Genomic DNA, 25,531 nt, shown 5'->3' with positions numbered 1-25,531 from the left:
TTTGATTAAGCATACATGTTGTCAATTGAGGGGGGGGGGGAATCCACTAGGTACAGTGAGCTCTCATCTACTTGAGATGAACTTATTTGAACCATTACAAGTTGCAATAGTAACAGCTAAAACAAAGTTCTACTGTGGCTTCCTAGGAATAAACCCACTCTTGTTTTCTCTATGGTCTCCCCTCTTTCTTCTCCTGAAGGATGGACCAGCAACCAATAAGAGGAAGAAAAGTAAACCAAAAAAAAAAAAAAAAAGGCTCATGCAGTAGCTAATATTGTTCCTAAATACATAAAAACTATAATAAAAAGATGAAAAACAGTATAGATATTAAATAAAGATAGAATGGAATTTTTTCTCAAGAAAAGGTGGCGTCCAAACTTCTTGTATGATCACAATTTTGTAATTCCATCAAGACATGTATTACTTAATAATTTATATATGTATAGATAAGAATAGGACTGTTGGAGAAGCAGCCATTGTATTCGGTATATATGCAAAGTTCCTCAAACTCTTGGCCACATTCTATGCAAAGACACTGATAGATAAGAATATAAAAAAGAAAAAAAAAACAATATAAGAATAATACACCCCAATATACGTTCGGAGAAAGAAACAACATCGTTAAGGGGTGTAATAAACCAATAAAAGCTTGTAATTAAAGGGGGGAAAATTGAAGTCCAGAACTTCTCATAAACAATTTAACCCAAATGCATACAAAGCAATGCCAATCCAAAACATTAGTATCAATTCAATCTATAGGGATGATGAAAAGCTCATTAGCAGAATTACTAAAATAAAGGGAGAATCTCATTTAGGCTCTCAAGGGGGAGAAAAATACACTTAGAACCCACTGTATTCTAAAATTATTCTGCAAGACAAGGGCCCATTTTGCAAATATGTTTTAAGGAAAAACGACACAATTGCCCTTGGTGAGCAAAAAAAAAAACTTTAAGTTCATTATTAATGGACAATTATTTATTAATATGTAAACTTAAAATTGTGAATTTGTGAACATCTAGATGTAGAAATCTGAATTTGCTGTCATGATACACTTTAGTTTTGAAAATATTCTTTATTTAAAATAGTTTCTGTTTTCAAAAATAGAATATTATAACTTGAAAGAAAAAAATCAAATGTAAAATATTTTTATTTTTAAAAATAGAATATTATAACTTGAAATAAATAATAATAATAATAAACGATGCATTATTACCCACCCCTATAGACGTTTGCAATTCAAATAATTTAGTAGAAATTGATGCTTCTTGCAAACCCATGTCAAGAGGAAGAGATAATTCAACGAGATGAGAGGAAGAAATGTCAGTGTTGAATCTTATATTCAAGGCTACTGAGAACCCGTTGGAGTGAGTTGAGAGAGACAAGGACAGTGGATGGCTAATAAATTTCTTTCCTAAAATCTCTCCGGAGAAAACATTTGGAGAGAAAATACGTGAGTCTCACTCCTCATTTTTCTCTTTGCTTTTCTTTCCTCCTATTTTCCCTCTACATCCAAACAAAAGAAAAATTATCTCCCCTCTCATTTTCTTTTTCACTTTTACTTTTTCCTCCCATCCAAACAGACCATTAATTTCAGATTTAGATACTACAAATTTATATAATCCCTCTAAACTTTATGTTAATCACAGATCTTCTCCTGAATAATCCCTGCTGAAGCGTGCCTTCATATACACAGACACACACAAGATCAAGGTGGTGATATGTGATTGAATTGAAACTGGGGAGTTATATATATTTTAACTAATTTTTAAATATGAAATAAATTTAAATTTTAGCAGTATCGAATCAGTTAATCCTATTTAACAAATTTACATATCTATTCGAACTAAAGTATTCATCATAATATCGATTCTCACCTAAACCATAGAATAATCAAATATACTATGCATAGCTTTTTGGATAAAATTGCAAGTTACGGTTTAGTGCAAATGCGGAAGTCTTCAAGGCACCAGCAATAGATCTCTTCTCACAAGATAACTAGGGCGATAAGCTGACTTCTTTTTAATTTATTGTTTTCGTGTTTTTAAACTCTCCATGATGTTTTTTTTTTTTTTTTTTTTGCTCGGGAAAGACAGACCACAAGTCTGAAGAAAGAAAAAGAAATTACAGAAATTTCATCCCTTTGAGAGTATCACTACTTTCCGATATTCAACCATCTTCAAAACTCTACTTGCAAGGACAAAGCATACATCAATAATTCAAATCAAAGATGCAACAGTAAGGCAAGTGATCACATCGGGTATTTAAAGTTACTTTGAAAGAGAAGAATTAATTGGTGGAAATCCAATGTAATGAGGTTTATTGCTTGGAAAATATAATAGTGAGTCCGTACTTTAGCTATGTTTTATTTTTAGTAATTCCTTTAGTTTTATTTTGTTGTTTATAGTCTCCTTAATTTAATCAATCTACAATGCTTCTTCTCATTGTTTTGAAAATATACATAAAAATCATGAGTTATATATTGATACTGATGTATTTAATTTCACTGTGACCCTACTAACTTCTTAGCTAACATGATAAAAATATGGTTATGTGAAAATAAATTGACTAGCAAGATATGACGTTAAAAAAGGAAGGAAGAAAAAAAAACTGTCTAGTATATTTAGAACAAACAAAATTAGAGAGCATGACAATGAAATTTAAAAAGATGAATTGATGATAATTAAGTCATCGACAAATTTTATTATAAAATAAATTATAAATATCAATTCAAAGAGTTATAAATAAGAATCTAAATTGTAAACTAATTGTTATATTTAGAATTTAAATATCATATTTGTAATTAAAATTTTTAAATTTACAATTAATTTTTTAAAAAAATTATTAGGACTATAATTGTAATTAATTTTTTTCTTTTGGTACTTAATTGTTATACTCCCTTAAAATTGAGAACAGATCAATAAGGGGATCAACAAAATTAAGTATATGCGCCAAAAAATGAACTTTATTGGTGTCATCTCATTGTCCATATATCCATTCTTAAGATAATGGAAACTAAACATAATGAGAGTACAGGAGCTCAAAATAATTAAGCCTATGTCTCTAATAAGCATCCTATGAAAGGCTGGCAACATTTTTAATATTAGGAGTTAACATATTCCCCTTTTTTTAAGAAAAACAAGAAAAAATCACACCTAGGTCCCCCACAACAAATGTAACTCCCACCAAGTCCTACCAAATGGCAAAAATATTTTGCAATCCCTTGGTCCTTGAATAAGTTTACAAGCAAAATGATTCATTTGCTATAATGGAATTAAAATGAAAGAATGAAGGAAAGAGAGGCATTCATGCCATGGAATAGAAGAAATAAGAAAGCAAGGGAAATGGCAGGTTAGGTTTTGGATGGCAAGGTTGTGGCCCTTTAATGGCTTTAAGGGTGTTTGGTGTAATGTTCGCCTTGGCAATATCAATATTCACCACATAATCACAATAAAATAATAATAATTAGGAGTTATAGATTACTCCTAAACTCACAATGAAATATAAAAGAGTTAAAACTAATAATCATTTAAAAATAATTTAAAATATTTGGGATCCTATAAAAAAATTTTAAATAAATAGTTTGAGCTCAAACTTAATTATTTATAAAGATATGGAAAGCATGAAAAAGTTTGAGAAGCAAAACACTTGAAAATAAGGCTAAAAATGTCATTTTTGTGCCTTCTAGCACATGCGCTGCGACATGTGGCATAGAAAAGCCAATTCGGCCTTTGCGCTGTGTGTCGCAGCTTGTGCACAACGTGCCGCAGCACAGTGTCCCTATCATGAGTTGTTATAACAGTTTTTTGAGACAAACTTCGAACGCGCGTCATTTTCGTATTCGATGTCTAATTGGAATGATTCAAATGCCCACATGAAACTTATTCAGTAAGCTAACTAATGGTAAAAGTTTCATTACAATTCAATACTGTATGATAATTTTAAAACTTGGATGCAAAATTCAGTTTTTTAAAATGATTTTCAAGCATCCAAATACTCAAAACTTATACCATTAACCCATTTTAAGGCTTGAATTAAGTCTAATGAACCAATATACGTTTGATTAAGCATTTAAACACACAAAAAATACCAAATACAAAATTTGGCTACTTAATGCCAGTTTCACCAAATATAGCCAAAAATACAAAATCACATTTATATACCATTTGGCTTTTATTGTCACATAATACACCACATATACATTATTACTACATATATACAACATTCCTTACACTTGTATTAGTATTTTAGCTTTTCACTATAAAAATTACCACATATTCACATAATATACAACATTGAGTTAAAAATACTCAATAGTATAGTATAACATAAGTACAACCAATTAAAATATCATGCATACTTAGTTGGCAACTCATGTTATCATCCATTTAAGTTTACTTACACAGATCAAAATAAAACAAGGCATTACAAGTACAAATGGAACTAAATAGCTAATCCTTACTTAAACTCGACGGTGGAACCTGTAAAGTAATAACCATAAAGTGAGATAAAAATTTTAGTAACTAAGATAATCTATAATATCGATTAACATGATAAGTTATAAACAAGTCTTAAAATATGCATAACAAAAACACCATACACAAATCACCATAATTTAAATGCATGATCACTAATCATCCAATCTTCCAATACTCCTAACTAAACTAATGGGATATTTTGCAGAACTAAATCACATGTATGGTCACCAAGCTCACAATCTATGATAAGACTACTTGGCTAAGGTGTCTTAAATTGCTTTTGGACAACAGGTTTCCTCGATTATGAGTAATTGGTGTGTCATTACTCCAACATCGCATCCTACAGATACTAAGGAACATAATCTCTAACTCTGCACCCTACTGGGTACTCAAGAGCATAACTCTCCAACACTGTTCCCTTTTCGGGTACTAAGGAGAAGTATAAGATGCACCTGAAAGTACCATTAATGCCATATGGACTTAATTTTTACTAACTTTACTAAGGTGACCTCCCACCCTCTAACATGTCATATTTCACTACATATCTCCACTTGATCATGCATAACCACTTTTTAAAACAAGCATAATGAATCTTACTCTTACTTCAAAAATCATGAAATTTCACAAATCAATATTCCACACATTTTCTAAAATACTTAACTTTTACAAAATTCATATATGTATATACAACCAATTACACAAAACAACTTGTGAATAACTTATACAAGGTAATAAATAATATAAATTATCTAGTTACCTCAACCTTTTTGTTACTAAAAGGGTTACCCATGATACTAAATATCCTATTATGTTAAAGCAATTTTTTTCACACCACAATCTACAATAATAAGTACTATATATTAATTTTTAATTAACACAAGCACTATTAGCTAGTAATATAATCCCAGTTCTCCCACTTCTCACTCATATTCTCAACAAAGAGACTTGTCAATATTACAATTTGTTCACAATCTAACTTTATCAAAACATTACATTTAATATCTCAACTTATCACACTTCAAAACCCCATAATCAAGATAGGGCTTGATCCAACTTATACCAAACAACAATTAAGCTTCATATTACCACTTATCCATGGTTAAGAAACTTAAATCAAACCTTGATAATCATTTAAAATCTTTAAAACCTAGACTCATAGCTTAATCCATTCAGAGCAAAATTTACCCACTTCACAAATCCAATGAAGATGGGATGTAGAGGTAGAAGAAAAAGGTGGGAAACTTACTTAAGAATTTGAAGGCCCAATTTAGATCGAAAATCCTCCCAAATTGAAGCCCTAGCAGTGCCTAAAATCTTCTTCTTCGAGTTCTAAGCTTTCCACAACCAAAACTGCCTTTTTATATTGATTTTTGAAATTTAGACTTGTCTAACTGTGCCGTGCGTCGCAATAAGCAAAAAGTCACTTTTACTTCCCTTAATTCGATCCAACTTTCATCCTAACTTAATTTAGAGCCAAATATGACCCAATAAGATAATTAGTAACTTGGAAACATGATTAAATTAATTAATCATTTTTAACTAATTTATCCCTTAATTATCAATTTATTCTAGATTTAAAATTTTTGGATGTTATGTTTGGGTCTTTTGGTAACATCTTCACTAGGCCTCTTGTGTTGTTTATCAATAGCCATTTGATGAATAATATCAAAGGGTTCTCATCTTAAATGGATGTATTTGCTTTGGTTCATGACTCTAATGAGGTTTCTTTCTTTTTCTCCCCCTCTCCCACTACCTTTACCCATGCCCACAAAATAGATCATAATTTGGCTTTATTGATGATGCAAATTAAAATGTAACATCTTTATTATATTTAGCCTATGAACCACTTTTAGCATGCTTCCTTAGTCAATTAATTCCACCTATTGTTGTAAAAATTCACTTTTTACTAACTTTTATCATTTCAATACGTGCAAAAGAATCTTAATTTAGTTCTCTTCACTTTTAAGGATTCAATATGTAAAGGGTTATAATTGGATGAGAATAAGAGAGAGATAAGCAACAAAAAAGAGATCTAAGTATTTTTTTTCAAGGCCATGTGCCCCATTGTCACTTCCCTTTTCCCTATTATTATTTCCCTTTCCGTAGAGATAATAATTAGTTTGGAATATTTGTATATTTTATCAATATCTTGTCACATCTAAAACCATACTAGTTGCCAATGCTCTTTGCCCCATTGTCATACCCCCTTACCCAGTTGTTATTTCCTTTTGTCTAATGGTAAATAATGGGTTTGATGTTCACGTGATCACATAGTTACAATTATGGCATAACACTTCCTTGGATAAGGATGGTTATGTGATGACAAAATAATTTCAAGTATGAATGTTTTGTGGACCTTTTGACTCTAACATGAAATCTATATTAATGCAGTGAATAATGTAACTAATCTATTGATGTAGGATGACCTCTGGAAGAAGGTTGAATGCTTGTGATGGCTTGTTAATCATCACAACAATGAGAAGGAACCCATTATCATGTCTATGTTATTAAGATCCAACCATAACAAAGAGAGAAAATAAAATGGCTATCCAAATTCTGCGATCATTTTAGGATATAACTTTTTTGCCCATTATGTGTTTACCTTGTTACAGTGTTATGAACTTTTTGAATTCAATCATTTTTTATAGTTCACTTTGTAGATGCTTATATAAAAGGTGAATATAAGTTTTAATTTCAACCACAATGGTAAGTACATGTTTTTCAACAAAATGTAATTACTAACAAGTGGCCTTTACGTTCTCCCTCCCTCCCCCCCTCATGCACACACACACATAATAAACCAATAGGTGTTAACAACTTTGTTTCATATCAACTATTTACAACTAGATGAAGGGAAATAACAATAGGACAAGAGGGAATGATAATATGGCAAAAGACATTGATGACAGATATAGTTTCAATTGTAACAAGATACTAATAAAATGCATAAGTATTATAGACTAGTTATTTACCCTTAGGCAAAGGAAAATAACAATAAGGAAATGAGGAATGAAAATGGGACAAAATCACATCGACAACTAATATAGTTTTAAGTATGATAAGTATTCATAAAATACAAAAGTGTTTCAAACTAGTTATTTACCATTAGGTAAAGGAAATAACAATGAGGCAAGGGGGAATGATAATGGGGCAAAAGATATTGACAACTGATATAGTTTCAAATGTGATAAGATACTAATTAAATGTATGTGTTACAAACTAGTTATTTACTATTAGGAAAAGGGAAGTAACAATAGCTAAAGGGGGTGACAATGGGTAAAGGAAAATTACCATGACATGTATTGATAGCAAGACAATATTTATTGACAACAAGGCATGGGAAAATTACTACTTCCTATACTAAATTGACAATAAGGTTGACATTAGAATTCACAAGTTCATGCACAAAATATAGTGCAACTTTAAAAGCAACTTCCTTGTTATTACATGATATATTCACAACCCATTCCCAAAAAAAAAAAAATTCCATGGATATTTATACAATATTTTTAAAACTAACAAGATTTAGTGGCTCTAAGAATGTTTGATTTATTATCTTGGCGTTGCTTTCAAATGCATGGATCTCATTCTCTCTCTTGTTCTCACCTAACAATAAACCTCTGCATATTGAATCCCTAAAAGTCAAGAGAAATAAATTAGTATTCTTCTACACATGTTGCAGTGATGAAAGGCAGTAAAAAGTAAACTATCACAACAACAGGTTGAGATAGCAACTAACTAAGGAAGCATGCTAAAAATAGCTTACAGATTGAATATAAAGAAGACATTGTATTTTAGATCTTAAATAAAGTCAAATTATGATATGTTTTGTGGGTGTGGGTTAAGGTAGTGAGAGAGAGGGAAAGAGAGAAACCTTATTAGACTCATGAACAAAAGCAAATATATTAATTTGAGATGAGACCCCTCCAATATTCTTCTTTAAGTGGCTATTGATAAACAATACAAAGACTCACTGAAACTATTACCAAAAGACCCCAAAACATCTAGAGCCATCAAAAACTAATATTAAGAATTGATATGCATGGAAATGGATTGAATATGCCCTTGCTTCAATTCTCCTTCTCAACTTCAGCCTAGCCATTCAAACCTCAACTTATTGTTACCTTAATTTTTTTTTTTCTTGTCCATCACACATGAACGCCTCTCTTTTCTTCATTCTTTCCTATTAATTCAATTAGGATAAATGGATCATCTTGCTTGCAAACATATTCACATATAAGAATCAAAGGAATTTTTTTTTTTTGCCAAAATAAGAATCAAAGGATTACACAATATTTTTGCCACTTGGTGGGGTTTGATAGTAGTTATATTTGTTGTGAGGAATTTAAGCTTGATTTTCTCTTCCTCTTCTTCTTCTTCTTTTTTTTTTTATGAAACCGGCGGGTTTATTTTAGGAAGGATAATATAGAGGTCCTAATGAGACATATTAACTCACATTAAAATTTGGAAATTGAAACATAAGTTATAAATTGTATCGTAATAAAATTTAAAAATTGAATGAACTCATAAATTCTCGAACCTTGAAACTTGATATGAATTAATTTATCCTTTTGAATCTATCTGTCATTGTCCCTCAACCTCTAGCACTCCATCTAACGCTCAAGCCCTCAGTCACTTAACTCGCTGTCTCAGCTACCGCCACGCTCGCTGCCGCTCAACCTCAGCGCCGTGATCGCAGTTGCATCTGATTCCTTTTCCACTCGCCGTTCTCAGCTCCGGTCTTGTGTTCGCGTTCGAAGACCATTCTCACGCTGTTCTTTACTTCTTCGAAAATCCCCAATTTCCAAAGTTCCCTCCCTTCTCAGTGAGTTCTCTCTCCTTCTGTGGTTGAAATCCTTATCCTTAATTTGATTAAAGCTCATCCACCCTCAAGTTGTTGCAGCAATTATTCTTTTCAATAATGGCAATTGTTTTGGTATACAATCCAAGAGCCCTAGTCTAGAAATAACAGTAGAAACTGACCTTGTATAAGCACTGACCATTAAGGTGACAACATTCATATTTGCATCCTCTTTATATGTTGGAGCTTTTATTATTGCTCATTCTTTTTTATTCAAAATCATGGCATTCGACGGGCCAACTCTTCTCTTACTGTTGAAAAAGATCCTCAGAAGACATAAAAGCTTCTGGTTAGTGCTAAATATTATTTAAAGAAATTCTTCTTGATTCATTTAAAATATGGTTGAAGTTATATTTCTGGTTTTCTAATTATAAATGAGTTACACCTTTTTGCTATGTTTTTCAAAACTTTTTGGTTGATGTTCCAGACCGGTTCTGTTAGTAATGTGATGTCTTTGGCTCCTTTGATTTGAGCGGGGAAGTCTTGGCGCCTTGGGTATGTTGAATTTGCTCTTTTTTTTTTTTTTTAGTGTAATGACTGTTTCACTCGTTACTATTCTTTTTCATCTCTGTATTCACCCATATTGCTTGATCCATATTGGAGTTCATGTGAAAAGAATCAACTGATAATGCATTATCTCTTAATGGTACATCTTTCATGTCACAAATTGTTATGGTATTATCTCCCATTTAAGGGGATATTCAGGGTTGCACAGTGTGTATGAGTTGGCCTGTGTGCTCTTTTATGAAAAAGCGTCTATTCAAAATTGATTATTGATTAACCAATATTTTTACACGTGAATCCACAACATATATATGCTAGTCTGCAATGATGATATGCAAGAATTTCCTTTTTGTCTTAACACATGACACATCTCTTATGTGTATAGTGTATGTCTTTTTTTTTTTTTAATCAATTCAGAAAGTTCTTTTCTTGCTCTGAGGATTAGTTTGCTAGTCTTTTAGATTGTATAATTGTGTAATTATACTTTAAATAAACTTCTACTTTGGTTATGCTTCCGTCCAAATTAAAACTTCTACTTGTATTATATATTTATCTTATTACTCTTATTCTTAATATCTAAGATGTTCATACTCATCTCTATTTTCAGGATGAGAAGCTTAATGAACAGTGTGGTGTGGTGGCTCCTTAATTTTCAAGAATTAAAGTTTAAGGTCTATTGACTTGGAGTGTAACTATTTCCAAAGATGATTTTACTTTCTTGTAAAAAAATATTATTTGTTTCCTTTTAATTGATGCCAGCTTGTATCATCGCACTTTACCGTATGTAAAATTTACTATATGTATAAATGATTTTTCAGATTTCTCACAATGTGTGTGAGAATGCTGAAAATTTGTAATTTTTTTTAATTTCAATGTAGCAACCATTGTAGCCTATTAGTGAGTCCGTATAAGATAACGGTGCTTTAACTGCTTTATACCATTGATGATCTTGCTGCGCATAATATTATTGGCCTCAGGACTGAGGAGCATAATCATCCATAGCAATAGCATTATGTTTAATCTCTGTGTCCAGCTTAGACGTATTTCTTTTGAGCAAGTCTTATTCTTGAGGCAGGCAATTGAGTTTTGAAAACAGGGGAAGGAGTTCCAGAGAACTGATGGTAATAGAGAAGCCTGTCTTAATTCTTCAAGCAGCTAAGCTGCTAGTTTGATAGTTTTTGTACTTCTTGGTGAAACAGCTGTCTCCCTTCGGCCAAAGCCCATCTGGATCCAAATCTGAGAAGCCCTTCCCTTGCCATTTGTGGCGGCCAATGCATCTCCCAGAAACCCTAAAATGGTCAGCACTGCCCTCACCAGACGATGAAGCACACATGGAAACTCTCCAACGCAGCCCAAGCAGAGTTGTTCTGCTTCCACAGAACCTCTGCAAAACCAAAACCCCTTATCCCCTTTCCTATCTTCCTCCTAAGCTCTGCAAATTACGTATGCACCACCCAAGTCAATACCTACACTCAATCCTCCGAACATTCCATGCTCCGTGAGATCGTTGGTTTATTCTCCTACAATCCCTATTTCCATAATTGGATAGCCAGAGAGGATTTCAAAAGGGAAGTTATGAACTTGGCATGTAAATTGGTTCGGGTAGCCGATGACCCTAGTGTAGTTCTTAATGTTTTGGAGAAGAATTCTCAGTTTTTGTTTTGGAGGTGTCCTGATGGGACAGCCCTTGTTGATCTTTTGGATGTGATGGAATCATGGTCTCACTTGTCTCTAATGGTATATTTGAATTTCAACAGATGCAGTTGATCTGATTTCATGTCTAATTTGATGGGTAGAATTAGTGTGTCCCACTTTTACTTCGTCTATATCTCTTGAAAGTGTGGACACACACTTGGAGTATTGTATAACATTTGTATGAGAAATACGTGTTTTCACTTGCAAATTCGTGAATGAATGCTCTTCAGCATATTTGGACACTCGAGAAGAGAAACTATAAGTTCTGAGTGGTACGTGACCATGATATGAGGCCTTGTTCGGTTCTTGTTACATGTTTTCAGTTCTGTCCACTAGTACTATTTAGATCCGCAAAATTGACTTGGATATTAGGCGAGATATTAAGGTTTTTTAAGTGTGGCAGGACATTTCAAGTTGGTGATAGGTGACAACTGACAACAACCGTATAGTGGTGTTATTTTAAACCTAATTCAAATAAAAATTTAAAATTCTTCTGCTGACTTTTTCTTCTGTTTATCCGTCTTAACGTTCAGGTTTTATATTGGACCATAAAAGTTTCTTGGCACTTCCATGGCTCCTTCCGAGTACTCTAAGGGTATCAAAGTTGCAGGTAGATCTAGAAATATTGATCTTACAGTTGACCTGTTTAATGAAGCTGCAAACAAGCAAATAAAAACAACAGGTATTTATAATTCGCTGATGGCTGCTCAGATGTTAAATGGTCTTCCTGGGAAATGCCGGTCATTATTTGTGCGGATGAAGATGGTTGAAACTTGTAGCCCTAACGTAATAACCTACAATATTCTTATTTCTGTTTTTGGCCGCTTGATGCTCATAGATCGTATGGAAGCAATATTTGAGGAGCTACATAATTCAGGCCTCTCCCCGAATATAAGCACTTATAATTATTTGATTGCTGGGTATGTTACAGCCTGGAGGTGGGATAGAATGGGAAAAACTTTTCAAGTGCTAAAGTCAAACCCTTTTATACCTGACACTCATACCTGCTGATGATACGTGGGCATGCTAATTCAGGTAATCTGAAGAAGATGGAAGAGACATATCAGTTAGTGAGGGATTATGTCAATGAGAATGAAATTCCTTTGATCAGGTGCATGATGTGTGCATATAGTAAAAGTTCCGAGCCTGATAGAGTGAAGAAGATACAGGAATTACTGGTGTTGATTCTGGAAAAGGAGTACAGGGCATGGCTAAATGTGTTGTTAATTAGGCTTTATGCACAAGAGCACTCCTTAGAGGAGCTGGAGAACTCAATGATGCATTTGAGCACAAAGTCTTAGTAAGAACAAGTGGTATAATGAGATGCATCACTGCGACTTATTTTAGGAAAAACTTAGTGGACAGGTTAGAAAATTTTTTGAGGCGTGCTGAATGTTCCAACTGGAAAATTTGCCTCTCCTTATACCGTTGTAAGATGGTCATGTATGGATCACAAAAGCGCTTTGAGGAAATTGGAAGTGTCCTGAATGAGATGGTAGGTGTCAACTTGAGTTTGACAAAGAAAACATTGTGGATTTTGTATAAAGCTTATGTAAGTTGTGATCAATGGTCCAAGGTTGGGAAAATATTGGGACTCATGTGCAAGCATGGATTTGATTTTCCAGTGAGTGCAGTCCCATGGTAAAAAACATTTTTTGGAGCATTATTGGCGACCCACAGATAGATGAATTAATTGTGTAATGAATATCTTTACATTGGTCTGCTGAATGCATCTGTGCTGCTGGACATCAATACGCAACCCCCTGCAGTATGTTTCGTGATGGGAATACATTTAATGGATATTCGTGCCAATGCTTGAGCAAAGCTCTTCATTGCTTCTAATGTACAACCATCTCTGTGGCATGGGGGTCTTAAACAGTTTATATGTGTGCCTCTTTTCTCGAAGTGTGTCACTTACGAGCTTTTATGAAGGAGCTGCGTTTTTACTTAAACCCCAATTTTTTTTAATGCTCTGGTGCATAATGCTGTGGAGATCGGACGGCTTTGTTTTCTGCCTTGGAAGAAATCTTGTCCCCCGTCTAGTTGTACTTTTTTCATTTAAAAAAAAAAAACTAATTGGTAAACTGAATGTGTTTGCCCATTACTCCCCCTTCTCCAAAACAAAACCAAAAAAAAAAAATGCTGGTTTGACTTGCAGGCATCAATTATTGTGGAGTTGCTGTATAGGTGCAGTCTTTGGCAGATGAAGGGTGTTGCCTCCAGAATCCTAAATCGGATCCCCATTCCACCTAGGCTGATATCGCTTGTCTGCCAATAATTCAATGTTCATAATCATGGAATCCTGTAAAAACTACAATTGGATGAAATAGTGCAGATGTTGCTTCGGTTCAGAGACTATGAAAAGCTTCAAGTTGTGGAACTTTTCAAGAGCATGGATGATGTTTAATAGGTCAACTACATTTGGAACGACCATGATTTGGAGTAGGGATCAACCATAATGATACTAAGTAGCATTGTGGCATCTTTGTAATAGTGCCTGGATGAGAGTTGATCGTTGGTGAATCAAAGCTAGAAAGCATATTAAGCTGCAGTCCAGCTTTAGAGCTGACATCGCTAACTTTTCATCAGTGTGTCTGGCCAAACACACACAAGCATGCGTGAATGGCAAGAGTTTGAGTTGTCTAGGGTCGTATAATTGCCCTTCGTTCAGTATGGGCTCGGGACCCTTTTAATCTCCATTTCATTATGAAACAAGTTAATTCTTTCTAATTTGAGATGGCATTGCTATACTATTGGCAGTTTAATCTTTCAATTAAGAATTCGATAATATGTTCATATATTTCAATCCCAGAACCGACAGTCCAACCCGTTGTGCTCTTGCCCGATGATAGATTAGTCTTGCATTCAATTGTTTGGGAGGGTTGTTTTGAGGGGAAAAAACAAGAAAAGGTTTAAATCATATTTGCTACGTGCTAATCCTACAAGCGTTTGGTTTTCACATTGACTCGCATTAAGCCAATGACAAGTATGCTTTTACACATAAATTTGTCAGATTTCACGAGGGCGGGGTTTAGGAATGAAATTAACAGGCATTTTAAAGTTGTTCTTATAAACATTAAAAAGGATCGAAGGGAAACATGAGCAAGTATTTTGGCGAACATGGATGTCAAAGGCAAAGGCAAACTCTTTCGTGACGTTGAAAAATGAAAGCAGACTAGAACAACCATTTTTAAGCACAGGCCAATATGCATGAAGTTTTACTGAAAATATGTATGAGTTTGGTTCAGAACGCCTTATTTGGTAAAACATAGACGAAACTTCAGGTGGGGCTTCGATCCAATTCTTAGGGGATTTGATTTCATGAATCATGGCGTGCGTGCTGGGAAGCTTGGTTGTTGCTCTTTTGTTGTTTCTTTGGGCCGAGGATATTTATAGTCATTGGGCTGAACAAGGAACTATCAAAATGGGCCCAACCTCAGGCCCACTCGGGTCATTAACTCCTTAAATCCAGTAACATAAGCTGGCGAGTTTTAAGCCATGTATTCTGTGGCAGTTAGAACAATTTTTTTTTTTTTTAATGAGAGCAGTTAAAACAATTTTATTTGTTTTTATCTTATTGTTTCTCATGTGGTTGACAAGGGGCGTGGATTCCCTTATCTGGCCGATAAAATAATTGTTACTTTGAATAAATTGTTTGTGCTGGGGGGGGTTTATTTTTTCACCAGCAAATGTCAAACTAAATTGATGAAGTTATTGTTTCCTTAAATCACATTCTCACCTCCTTTGATTGACATAAATCAGTCAACACTTCATGAATGGTTTCTTTTTCAATATTTTTCAATAATGATTATACATGTTAAGCCGTCCAAATAAAAGTGAATTTGAATCCATATAGGAATTGAATGAAACTAAACTCAATAAATAATATTAAATAAGGTAAAACAATTTATAAATTTGAGCTTTAATTTAAAATTTTAAATCAAGATGTACTGTCCGTTCTATTACTTTTCGTTCATTTGTTCTCTCCTCACATATCAAGCACAAATACGCAGGGAATTGAGATTTGAATTAAGAACGAGAAAAGAGGATGAAAAGAGTCGAGGATAGGCATGAAAGCAAAAGAGGTGAAAAAAAGCACAGCAATGCAGTGCACCGACAAAATAAGAAAAGATGGCCTTTTTATTTTCAAAGGTAACGAGTGGGAGCTACGTTTGTTTGTTTGTTGCCATGTTTTCTTGTGACCACCCTCTTCGTATTTCCTCAACATCCTCTTCCTCGTGCTTCCCTCCGTAATCATACCTACCACCATCCCACTTTTTGTATGTTCTCGTGTTCCTTCCTACAAGCCACAAATTCAGTCACTTCATATGTGGTCATGATATTTTGTATTCATACACTGCTTTGCATCTCCACCATGAACCCATCACACAAAAAGAAATATCACATTGCGTATATATTTTGCTTTCCCATTGTTAAGTTGTTTCCGAATCGATCTGCTTTTAGGAGGCCAAGTGTCACCAACAGTTTGAAAATACAGGCACATCAATGGCTTAATAACTAAGCTATTCAAAGGATAAGGCTTAGCTTCCATTTTCCAAATCACCTACTGTTGACCGCGCGGCTTAAAATAATTCCAGATTCCCGCACCAGATTTTAAAATGCCATAGGATAAGAATATAAACAACTAGAGCAGTGTCCAATATAAAATTCATATACTTGAATATGATTTAACTATTAAGACTTGAAAGAAATAAGCATGAGAAGCTTTCTGAGTTTTAAATGACAAAAAAGTAATATTTAAATTGATCAAGATACTAGTTCAAAAATTAATGATTAAAATTATAAAAATTGTAATTAAATTAATTATAAATAAAGTAATTTATTAAATCAGTCAAGACACTGATTTAAATCAGGTAAGTTAATTCAGATTTTCATAACCTACCCAGAAATAAACAAAGAGGTAAAAGAGTGTTTGAGGGAAGAAGTAAGATATGAAGATAAAGGAACAAAAAGGCATTAATGAGAGGGTGAATGGAAGAATAATGAAATCGAAATGGTGAAAACGCGCAAACAAGAAGCAAGTGACGTAGTTTAATTAATGCTTTTAAAAAAGCAAGTTACTCACTACTGACCAAACAGATGAAGCCTTTCTTTTGTCAATAAAGAGAAGCCCCCATTTATTGACAACGACCTCCCTCTCTGTCGTTTTGCGGAATAATTTCAAGACATAAACAGCTAATTTACTAAGGACACCCCATAATAAGACACGCACAACTGCAGGCATAATCTGCACAAGAAAAGTTGAAGGAAAAATCCCAAAGCTTTTCAGTGTTGCTCGCTGTCAAGGAAAAAATTATGGTTTTCTATGATGCCAGAGGAGCCCAACAAAGTCAATAAAAAGACACCGTTCCATGTCCTTTGTCCCAACCTAGGTGTGCCTACCACGTTTAGTGACCATTTAAATATCACAGTTTTAGACTTCAAAGTAATCTCAAACCTCAGTGTTATAACTGTTTTTTTCCATCTCTTGTTTTGTTTGGACGCTTGTGGGGTTTTGTGGGTTCCTAGAAGTGGTCCCCGAGAATACATCCAAGAGTCGCAACCACTACCAGAAATGGGTTTCCCCTCATCAAAACAAAGCCAAATTCCTGTTTTTGCTGTTTTCCCAGGCTCCAAACACGCCCCTCTACAATAGGGCATTGAGGAGATGACAAGAATTACTCCACTTCGATGTTGAAACTTGAAAGTGAAAGATGGCGAATTCCCATATTGATTCAATCTTTAATCTCCTACCCATCATTCTTCTTTCTCTTGACGTTATTCATGTCTTCTTCTGTTCATGGAGGGCTTTGGCTTTTCTCCCCCACCAGCCCCTTCATTACTCTTTAACAGTTCCCTAACTACGCCCAACAAACGACCTTGTTCCTCTTTACCAACATGTGTATCAACTTTTCGAGGCGACTTGACCTGACCAACGTAATTGCCCAGAGAGAGAGAGGGGGGAACCAGAGAATGAATCAAGTACTTTAACTCCAGTAATGGCTGGTAATGAATAATGCTTCGGACATGACTCATCCCGATGACAATAAGATGTAACATTAGTACAAGGAAAAGGAAAGAGCTGTGTGACAGCCGTGGAGTTGAGACAATTTAATATCGCAGGATACAGTGTAAAACAGTAAGAACAACTGCGTATAATGTTAACAGCTCGATAAAACTACAAGGTAAAGCCATATAAGATACAAGTCCATAATGATAATAATAATAATAATAATATGGGATTTGCTCCACTTTACATTAAGAAATTAGTGCTACGATAGGAACCCCGTTTCCTTAACCCAAAGTGACCGACTACCAAGCTTCATCCTCTATCTTCCTTCAGTGATTATGGTCACTAAGGATGAGCAGGGCAAGCTTGATGAACCCCCCACCTGACTGAACAGAGCTTTCTACTTCAAACTGCTGAAACTACCCTTCAGAGAGACATGGGCAGATAACAGACAAGAGTCCCGGAGTTTCAGAACTCTCAAATTGACCGCCATGGATGTTTACTATAGCAATTTTTATAACTAGTAACTACACACCATATTTATAAAGTAGCAAAGAGAAAAAGATGATACAAAAATAGAACCCATGTGAAGTGTGGCGCTTTTGTTATGTATGGCCTTGTTGTAGCAGGTAAGGTTAAGTGGTGGTTTATTAACTGTCTGAATTGACGAACTTGTTTATCTCCTCCATGAGGCAATAGAAATGATCATTATTTGGCAGGAAGTAGAAACCGATCGTAGCTTCTTTCAGGAAAAGGAGTCTGACATCTTGACCCGAATCCTTGAGACCTTCTACATATGCGAATTGCCAATCTTGGAGAAGGTCCAAACCAGCCACACAAACAAGACTTTTAGGGAACTCGAGTCCCCTGAGACTTTTTCCTCTGGGGCCAAAAGGGTTACACGCAGGGTGGTCTCTATCTTCACCTTCAGGAAGAAAAGCCCTCCAATACCAATCACGGTCTTGCAATCTCACGAAGTACCTCCCATCCAGTCTCTTCTCTGACTCCGTCCTCTTCTCTCCGCCAAACAATGGATGAAGAAGAATGTTACCCAGAATCTCAACATCCTCCTCGGCTGCCCTCTCCGCCACATGATGAACAATGTTGCCTCCAGAACTATCCCCGGCTAGGTACACATGAACCTTGGGATCTGTTCCGCTTTGAAGCCATGTTCTTGATTTCACCCATTTTAGTGCAGCCCAGCCATCTTCGTAGGCGCAGGGGTACCGGTGTTCCGGCGAACGACGGTAGTTCACGGAGACTACAACGGCCTTGCAAATGTTGACCAGGCGGCGGCAGAAAGTGTCGTAAATGGCGCTATTCGCGGAGGAATGAGAGAAGCTTCCGCCATGGAAGAAAATGATGACAGGGACAACCTTGGTGGTACTCAAGGGCTTTTCGAGCTCTATGTAGCCCCACTTAGCCTCGTTATCAGGAGCTGGTTGATAAACTCGATTGAACAGGCCAGTGTTTCGATCGACGTGATCAAAAGAGAATACTCCGTCGACTGGAATTGTGTTGGCAGGGACCTTCCGATCAAGGAACTCGGCAAGCTCGCGGTTCAATGTTCCATCTGCGCGACGAAGAAGATTGTAGGCCAGCTTGAAATTGGAGATGAGAACCCAGGTGTTGAGTGGAACAATACACTACAGCAAAAGCCAAGAATGAAGGTTTTGGTGATTAGAACGTTAATCAGAGATTTATTGAACTGCAGATTGACTATATTGATCAGACGACGATCCAGAAATGTTAATGAGAAAGATAAATGGGAAATTAATGCAGAGAAAGTAAAACAAACGGATGTATCCCTAAAGAAAACTCACAATCACCAAAAGAAAGATCAGAACTTTCAGCTAGCCGCACCAAATGAAACTCGAGTTTTCCAACTTACCGGAACAAGAAACCGTGGCCTACATAGAAGAAATGGAAAGTACAAGGGAAAAAAAAAATTCAAACCGACTCATGAATCATATCATCATCTTATTTAATAAAACCATGAAGAAAAACACCGCCAGCGATCAGAGAGAGACAGACGCATCATCAAGCCCTTGCAATTAAAGTTAAAAGATCAAAACTTTCTCCATAAACTTGAGATCATCAGGACCCGCATCACATAATTAGACAAGGAAAAGATGGGAGTAGAAAAGAAAGAAGCAGGCAAGGGACAAGCTCAACCAGAACATCTTTTTTCTGTCAAAATACCAAAATGTCATGTCCAATGATACAGATAAAAGGAAGGTAGGTACCTTGGATTCATTGAGGTTGAGTTCATTGCCACCAGCCATGTCTGTTTATCTCCCTAAGGACACAGCAGAAGATGAAGGGAAAGCACAGAAGACACCTAGACAACAAGAGCAAGCCAGGCAGGAAGAGGCACCCTTTTATGCCTCCTCATAATAATTATAGGAATTTGAAGACAACGAGAAGACGATGAAAAGGGGATTTAAGCGATGAAATGAGAGGAAGTAGAGGAGTAGGATGTGGGTCTTGTGATGGAAAGCGGGATTTAGGTGACTTGAGAAGAAGAGACACGACTATCTGGACAAAGGGAACAAAAGGAGCTGAGAAAGTTCAACGATTTCAGACACAGAGAGAGAGAGGTGGGGGGGGGGGGGAAGGATGAGAGAGCAAGAAAGTTCACAGGGAGCAGTGCAGGGAGAAACGGACAGAGAGAGGAGAGAAATAGGAAGAGGAGGGTCAAACGCAGAGGAGCGACGGGGATGGATGAACGGAGACGAGGGAGACGACAAAGCAGGCGGCCGAAATAAACTGTTTATGTGGGTCCCGCGCCCCTTATTTATTTCTCAATCCCATGCATATATTATTAAATTATCCTTTCTTCGGAAATTAAAATGTACATTGGCCAAAAATTTTGTATTATCTTAAATTGTAATATATTTTTAAATAAAATTTTATAAAATACATTTAATAATTTTATTTTTTAAAAAATATAAATATAAATTTTTAAAAATATTATTTATTTAATAATCTTAAATTTACTCTTAATTAATATTAAAGAGAGAGAAAGAGTAATATTAAAAAAAATTTATTTAATAAAATCTTAATTTTTTTAAAGTATTTTATATTTTTAAATGATAACTTTTTTAAAAGTGTGTTATAATTTATGACGGAGGGTATATTGATTTATTAATATTTTTAAAATGTAAAATTAATATAAATACATATTTAAATTATAAAAATATTTTAATTTATAATTAATTTTTTTATCATTTATATATATCCTTTTAGTAGAAGCAGTCTTGTTTAAAATACGACTGGATATTAAATGTAAACACTTTTTTTTTAATAAAAATTTATATTTTGATTCATGATATGGAATTTATAATTACTTTTTATAGAAGTAGATTATGTATTTTTAAATTATAAAAATTAACTATATTTTTTATTATTAATAAAATATATTCAAATGATGACTTGCATATATAATAAATTTAGGAAAACTTAAGTAATTTAACTAAAATTATAAACAAAATTATTTACAATTAATTTTTATGTTTACTGGATTTGAAAATTTGAAGTAAACATGTAGTATCATAGTTAAATGATTAGATAATTGATTTCCTCCAAAACATGACACACGTATCTCATTTTGTTTTTTGTTTGGGTGGCGAGAGAGAAAGCGATAAATGACCGGTGACTTGCGACCCGTGTACGAACTACAAAGCTTTTGTGGATGGCTATTGACAAGTCCGTTTTGGCTTCGTTTACAAGATGTGTTTAGGTTTTTCTTTTTTCAAAATTAAAATAGACATTCAGAACCCTTATGTTTGTCGTTACCCTAAAAGATTGCTCATATTATGATACAACATCAACGTCTCTATATTTAAAAAGAAAAAAAAACATCGCTGTCTTTAACTTTGATTTAACTTTTAATAAGTAATTATATACTCACTATTAATGTTAATAACTGAGAAAAAGGATAATGATGAATTTATGAGATTAAAGCATAGTAAGAATGATTGTGATTTGTAATCACGTGCCGATAAAATATTTGTAAAAATATAACACTCTTTCAACACTTTTAAACAAAATCAGACTTAATAATAAAATTTATTAAATATATATTTTATAACCTGTTTTTAAAAAAATAAAAAATTTTAAAAATAATTTTAATTAATATTTTATATTTTAAAGGGAGAGAATATAATGAAAATAATAATATTATAAAATATTGTTAATAAAAAAATTTTTAAAATATTTGATATTTTAATGCGTTTAATTTTTTTAAAATTATTTTATAATTTAAAATAGATGTAATATAGCTTTTGATAGTATGAAAATATAAATGAATGGTTGGAGGGGTCTCACTCTTTCAAGGAATAGTTTCGGCATTGGCTTGAACTCCACCGCCAGGCCATCAAGTGACATCTTCGTTATTTTTATGCTGCTGACATTTGTCAGCTTTCACCCCAATTAAAAACAAGATTAATTACAAGAAATGTGCAAGACATTTTAAAGTAGACAAAAGTTTAAGATTATATTTATCTTTCTAAATTTTAGATTTAAATTTTATTTAAACATTTGAGTACATGTTGATAAAAAAATAGCACAAAACTATTTTCCAACATTTTAAAACTTATGCCCTGCAGCTTAGCCTATCAATTCCAACATTCCCAGCTCCGATTAAATCAGTAAGGTGAGTAGGCAAAAAAAGGTAATATATGAATAGATTAATATGTAATTTGAACATTGAACTATATGTCGAAAAGTGATTTGAATCATATGCCCGTAATTAATACATTTGAATCTTGAACAATTAAAATAAATGCATACTTACCCTTACAGTTAATTTGAAATTTATAGCAGAGACTTTTTAAAAATAGTAGGGAACACATGGTTAAGAATTTAAGCTCGTAGCCACTCAAATTGATGGGCGTCACCGTGTCCTTTATCATAGACTAAGAAAAAGAAATCAACAATTAATCCTTCACCACTTCGGCAACATTCGTGGTCAAAGCCATTGTCTTCCCAACAAGCAAAAACATGAGAAGATTCAAAGCAAGGCCACAAAATAAATTGATCACGAAAATGACAAAGTCAGGGTGGAAATTAAAGGTTTCTTTCAAATACAAGTACCCTGTGTTCATCCATGGGATAGATAAGAAAGCCAAACAATAAGGAGCAATATAGTTGAGTGAAGTGATAGAGTTAAGAGAAATCCTTTTAGAATTCAAAAAAAATCTAGGTTGAAACCAACCGAATAGCCTTGAATGAAACCACTGTTGGAGACAGCAAATGCAGAGGTAAACAGCGAGCTACTAATTGCTCGAGTCATGTCCGGATGAACACTGTCCTTAAGAACTATTCCGGCACACTTGGACGATGGACCGGCAGTCCCCCAGGATTAAACGAGCACTTCCTGCGGCGGAGCAAGGAAACAAAACAGCAGAGACTACGAACAAAAACAGACAAACAGTAGATCAGAGGAGAGGACGAGAACGTTTTTCTATCTGTTCTGTCCGCACCAATGTCTATTTATAGGCTGAGGAATGAGACACAAACGTTGGGTTATAATTACCGGTTAATGCTTCGGTTATGCACACATTAAACAACAAACGTTCATGGATTAATGCTTCAGTTACAGGCCTTAAACAGCAGAAACGTGCACGTCCATTAATCCGAAAACGTTCAGCGTTCAACCTGGAGACGTTTGGCAGGCAAAATATTAACACACAGGATTCGGTTTTCAGAAAACTGCCCAATGCCTCAAGTTCAACTTGAAAACAGCTAAATCAGAGGTTTTTTGGGTAAGCAAAAATAATTATTTATTTAACCATTTTTTGTAAAAATAACCCGGTAAAAGGAACCCAGTGCCTCTTGAACTCGCGCGCAGGAGGGGCGAATCGGCTGATTTCAACTGCGATTGCCCTGAGTTGGCTTGTCTCATATGCGCGAGGCCACTTCTCCTCCAAGCCCATTTTACTAGCCCACTTCATTCCTTAGTATATATTCACTAGGAGATGTCTTCCTTCAGTCAATGTGGGACTTTGACACACACACACTTTTGACACACATACAACAATCCCCCACATGTGTCAAAAGGATCTATATTCATCTGCGTTATTCACACGGAGGATAATCACTTTGAATTTGATGTCTGTCGACTTGAACCAAACCTAGACTAATAAAACTTAGCACACAAAAAAATTAGTGTAACTCTGTTATTGAACCAACAGATCTTGAGCATGTGCTAGAGGTCTTATTAATCGGATTATACCCCCACAGTCTCTGCTGTTAACGACGGTTTTGCACGTTATCGGCCATGCGCTCGCCTGGTTTTAACAAATGCTCTAGAGATTTTGCCACGATCTCATAGGAGCGGCCCCACTCCACATTTGTATAGGTGTTTTCATCAAGTGTATCTGCAATGAATACACCATCCGTAAGGACTATGAAAACATTAAGAGCTTTCGCTCAGCCTCCGTTCAATGCATTCTAGCACTTTCTCAAGCCATAGGAAGGGACAAAATTCAGTGCTAGCAGAACTAACAAGTGACTTGTTCTTACCCATTGAACCTTCTTCATGGGATCTCCAATCACAAAGGTTGGGTTGCCATCACCGTTAATTTCAAATAGGCTTAAGTCCCATTCCCCTCGACATTTCAATAATAAATTTCTTCCCTAGGGGTTTAGTTAACGGATCTGCCAGATTTAACTCTGATCTCACATAATCGATTGAGATGATCCCGTCTTTAAGCAGCTGCCTTATAATATTATGTCTCAATCGAATATGTCTACTTTTACCATTGAAGGTCTTATTTTTAGCCGTTGCTATTGCAGACTGGCTATCACAATGTAAAGACACTAATGGTGTGGGCTTTTCACCTATTGGAATACTTGCTAAGAAGTTTTTCAACCACTCAGCTTCAGTCCCAGCCAGCTCCATTGCAATGAACTCAGAATCCCTTGAGGATTTTGTGTTGATTGCCTGTTTTGCTGACTTCCAGGTTATTGCACCACCACCAAGTGTGAATATATAACCACTAGTGGATTTTATCTCTTCTGAATCCGAAATCCAGTTAGCATCACTGTATCCTTCCAATACAGCGGGAAATCCACTATACAATAGACCATAATTCATGGTACCTCTCAAATATCTCAAAACTCTCACCAGAGCCTCCCAGTGTTTACTGCTTGGACAGTGAGTATATCTACTCAATCTGCCTACAGCATAAGCTATATCAGGCTTAGTAAAGTTCATCAAATGCAACAGACTCCCAATAATCTGTGCATACTCAGATTGAGCAACTGGGTCACCCTTGTGCTTTTTTAATTGCACACTCGAATCATAAGGAGTACTCAAAGGAACATCTTCAAGATGTCCAAACTTTTTGAGAATTTTCTCAACATAATGTTCTTGGGAAAGCAAGATTCCATTTCCGTTCCTTATGATTTTTACACCCAAGATTACCTTGGCTTTACCCATATCTTTCATATCAAAATTTAAAGAAAGAAAATTTTTTATTTCATTAACAACACACATATTAGAGCCAAAAATCAGGATATCATCCACATACAAGCATATAATCACACATTCACTATTCACAAACTTTGTATAAACACATCTTTCTACTTCAACAGTAGAAAATCCACCAGTTGTTAAAACTTGATCAAGTTTCTCATGCCATTGCTTAGGCGCTTGTTTTAAGCCATACAAAGACTTTACAAGTTTATAAACTTTATTTTCTTGCCCAGGAATCACACATCCCTCAGGCTGTACCATGTAAATTTTTTCTTCTAAATCACCATTTAAAAAAGCTGTTTTAACATCCATTTGATAAACAAAAAGTTTGTAAATTGAAGTCAAAGCAATAAGAACTCTTATAGAAGAGATTCTAGTCACAGGAGAAAAAGTGTCAAAATAATCTATATTTTTTTTTTGAGTAAAACCCTTGGCCACAAGCCTTACTTTATACTTATCAATTGAACCGTCTGGAAAATATTTTTTCTTAAAAATCCATTTAC

General features: G+C 34.7%; 2 protein-coding genes and 1 long non-coding RNA gene across 3 annotated transcripts; 2 read left to right on the top strand and 1 right to left on the bottom strand.

Annotated features, from left to right (window-relative positions):
• The first annotated feature begins 9,049 nt into the window (after nucleotides 1-9,049).
• Nucleotides 9,050-11,612, top strand: LOC129310514 (uncharacterized). Its single transcript, XR_008593129.1, has 3 exons — nucleotides 9,050-9,300; nucleotides 10,448-10,961; nucleotides 11,040-11,612. It is a non-coding gene; the product is annotated as an uncharacterized LOC129310514 (long non-coding RNA).
• Nucleotides 11,613-12,105: 493 nt separating this feature from the next.
• On the top strand, nucleotides 12,106-13,383 carry LOC129301861 (pentatricopeptide repeat-containing protein At2g30780). Its single transcript, XM_054940477.1, is given in 3 exon segments — nucleotides 12,106-12,526; nucleotides 12,529-12,804; nucleotides 12,807-13,383. Coding segments are annotated over 3 exon segments (1,071 nt in total). The 3' UTR covers nucleotides 13,181-13,383.
• Nucleotides 13,384-17,731: 4,348 nt separating this feature from the next.
• Nucleotides 17,732-20,182, bottom strand: LOC129289266 (gibberellin receptor GID1B-like). The gene is made up of 2 exons (XM_054926048.1): nucleotides 19,792-20,182; nucleotides 17,732-19,191 (listed from the first exon to the last, which is right to left on the bottom strand). The coding sequence occupies exons 1-2, from the start codon at nucleotides 19,828-19,830 to the stop codon at nucleotides 18,196-18,198; spliced, it is 1,035 nt and encodes a 344-aa protein (XP_054782023.1). The 5' UTR covers nucleotides 19,831-20,182; the 3' UTR covers nucleotides 17,732-18,195.
• Between the last annotated feature and the right edge of the window lie 5,349 nt (nucleotides 20,183-25,531).

The sequence above is a fragment of the Prosopis cineraria genome, unplaced genomic scaffold (genome assembly GCF_029017545.1).
Source record: "Prosopis cineraria cultivar Desert tree isolate PC_DT_omini unplaced genomic scaffold, ASM2901754v1 PC1, whole genome shotgun sequence".
In the NCBI taxonomy this organism is placed as follows: Eukaryota; Viridiplantae; Streptophyta; class Magnoliopsida; order Fabales; family Fabaceae; genus Prosopis; species Prosopis cineraria.
This window is presented reverse-complemented; position numbering and strand designations above follow the sequence as displayed.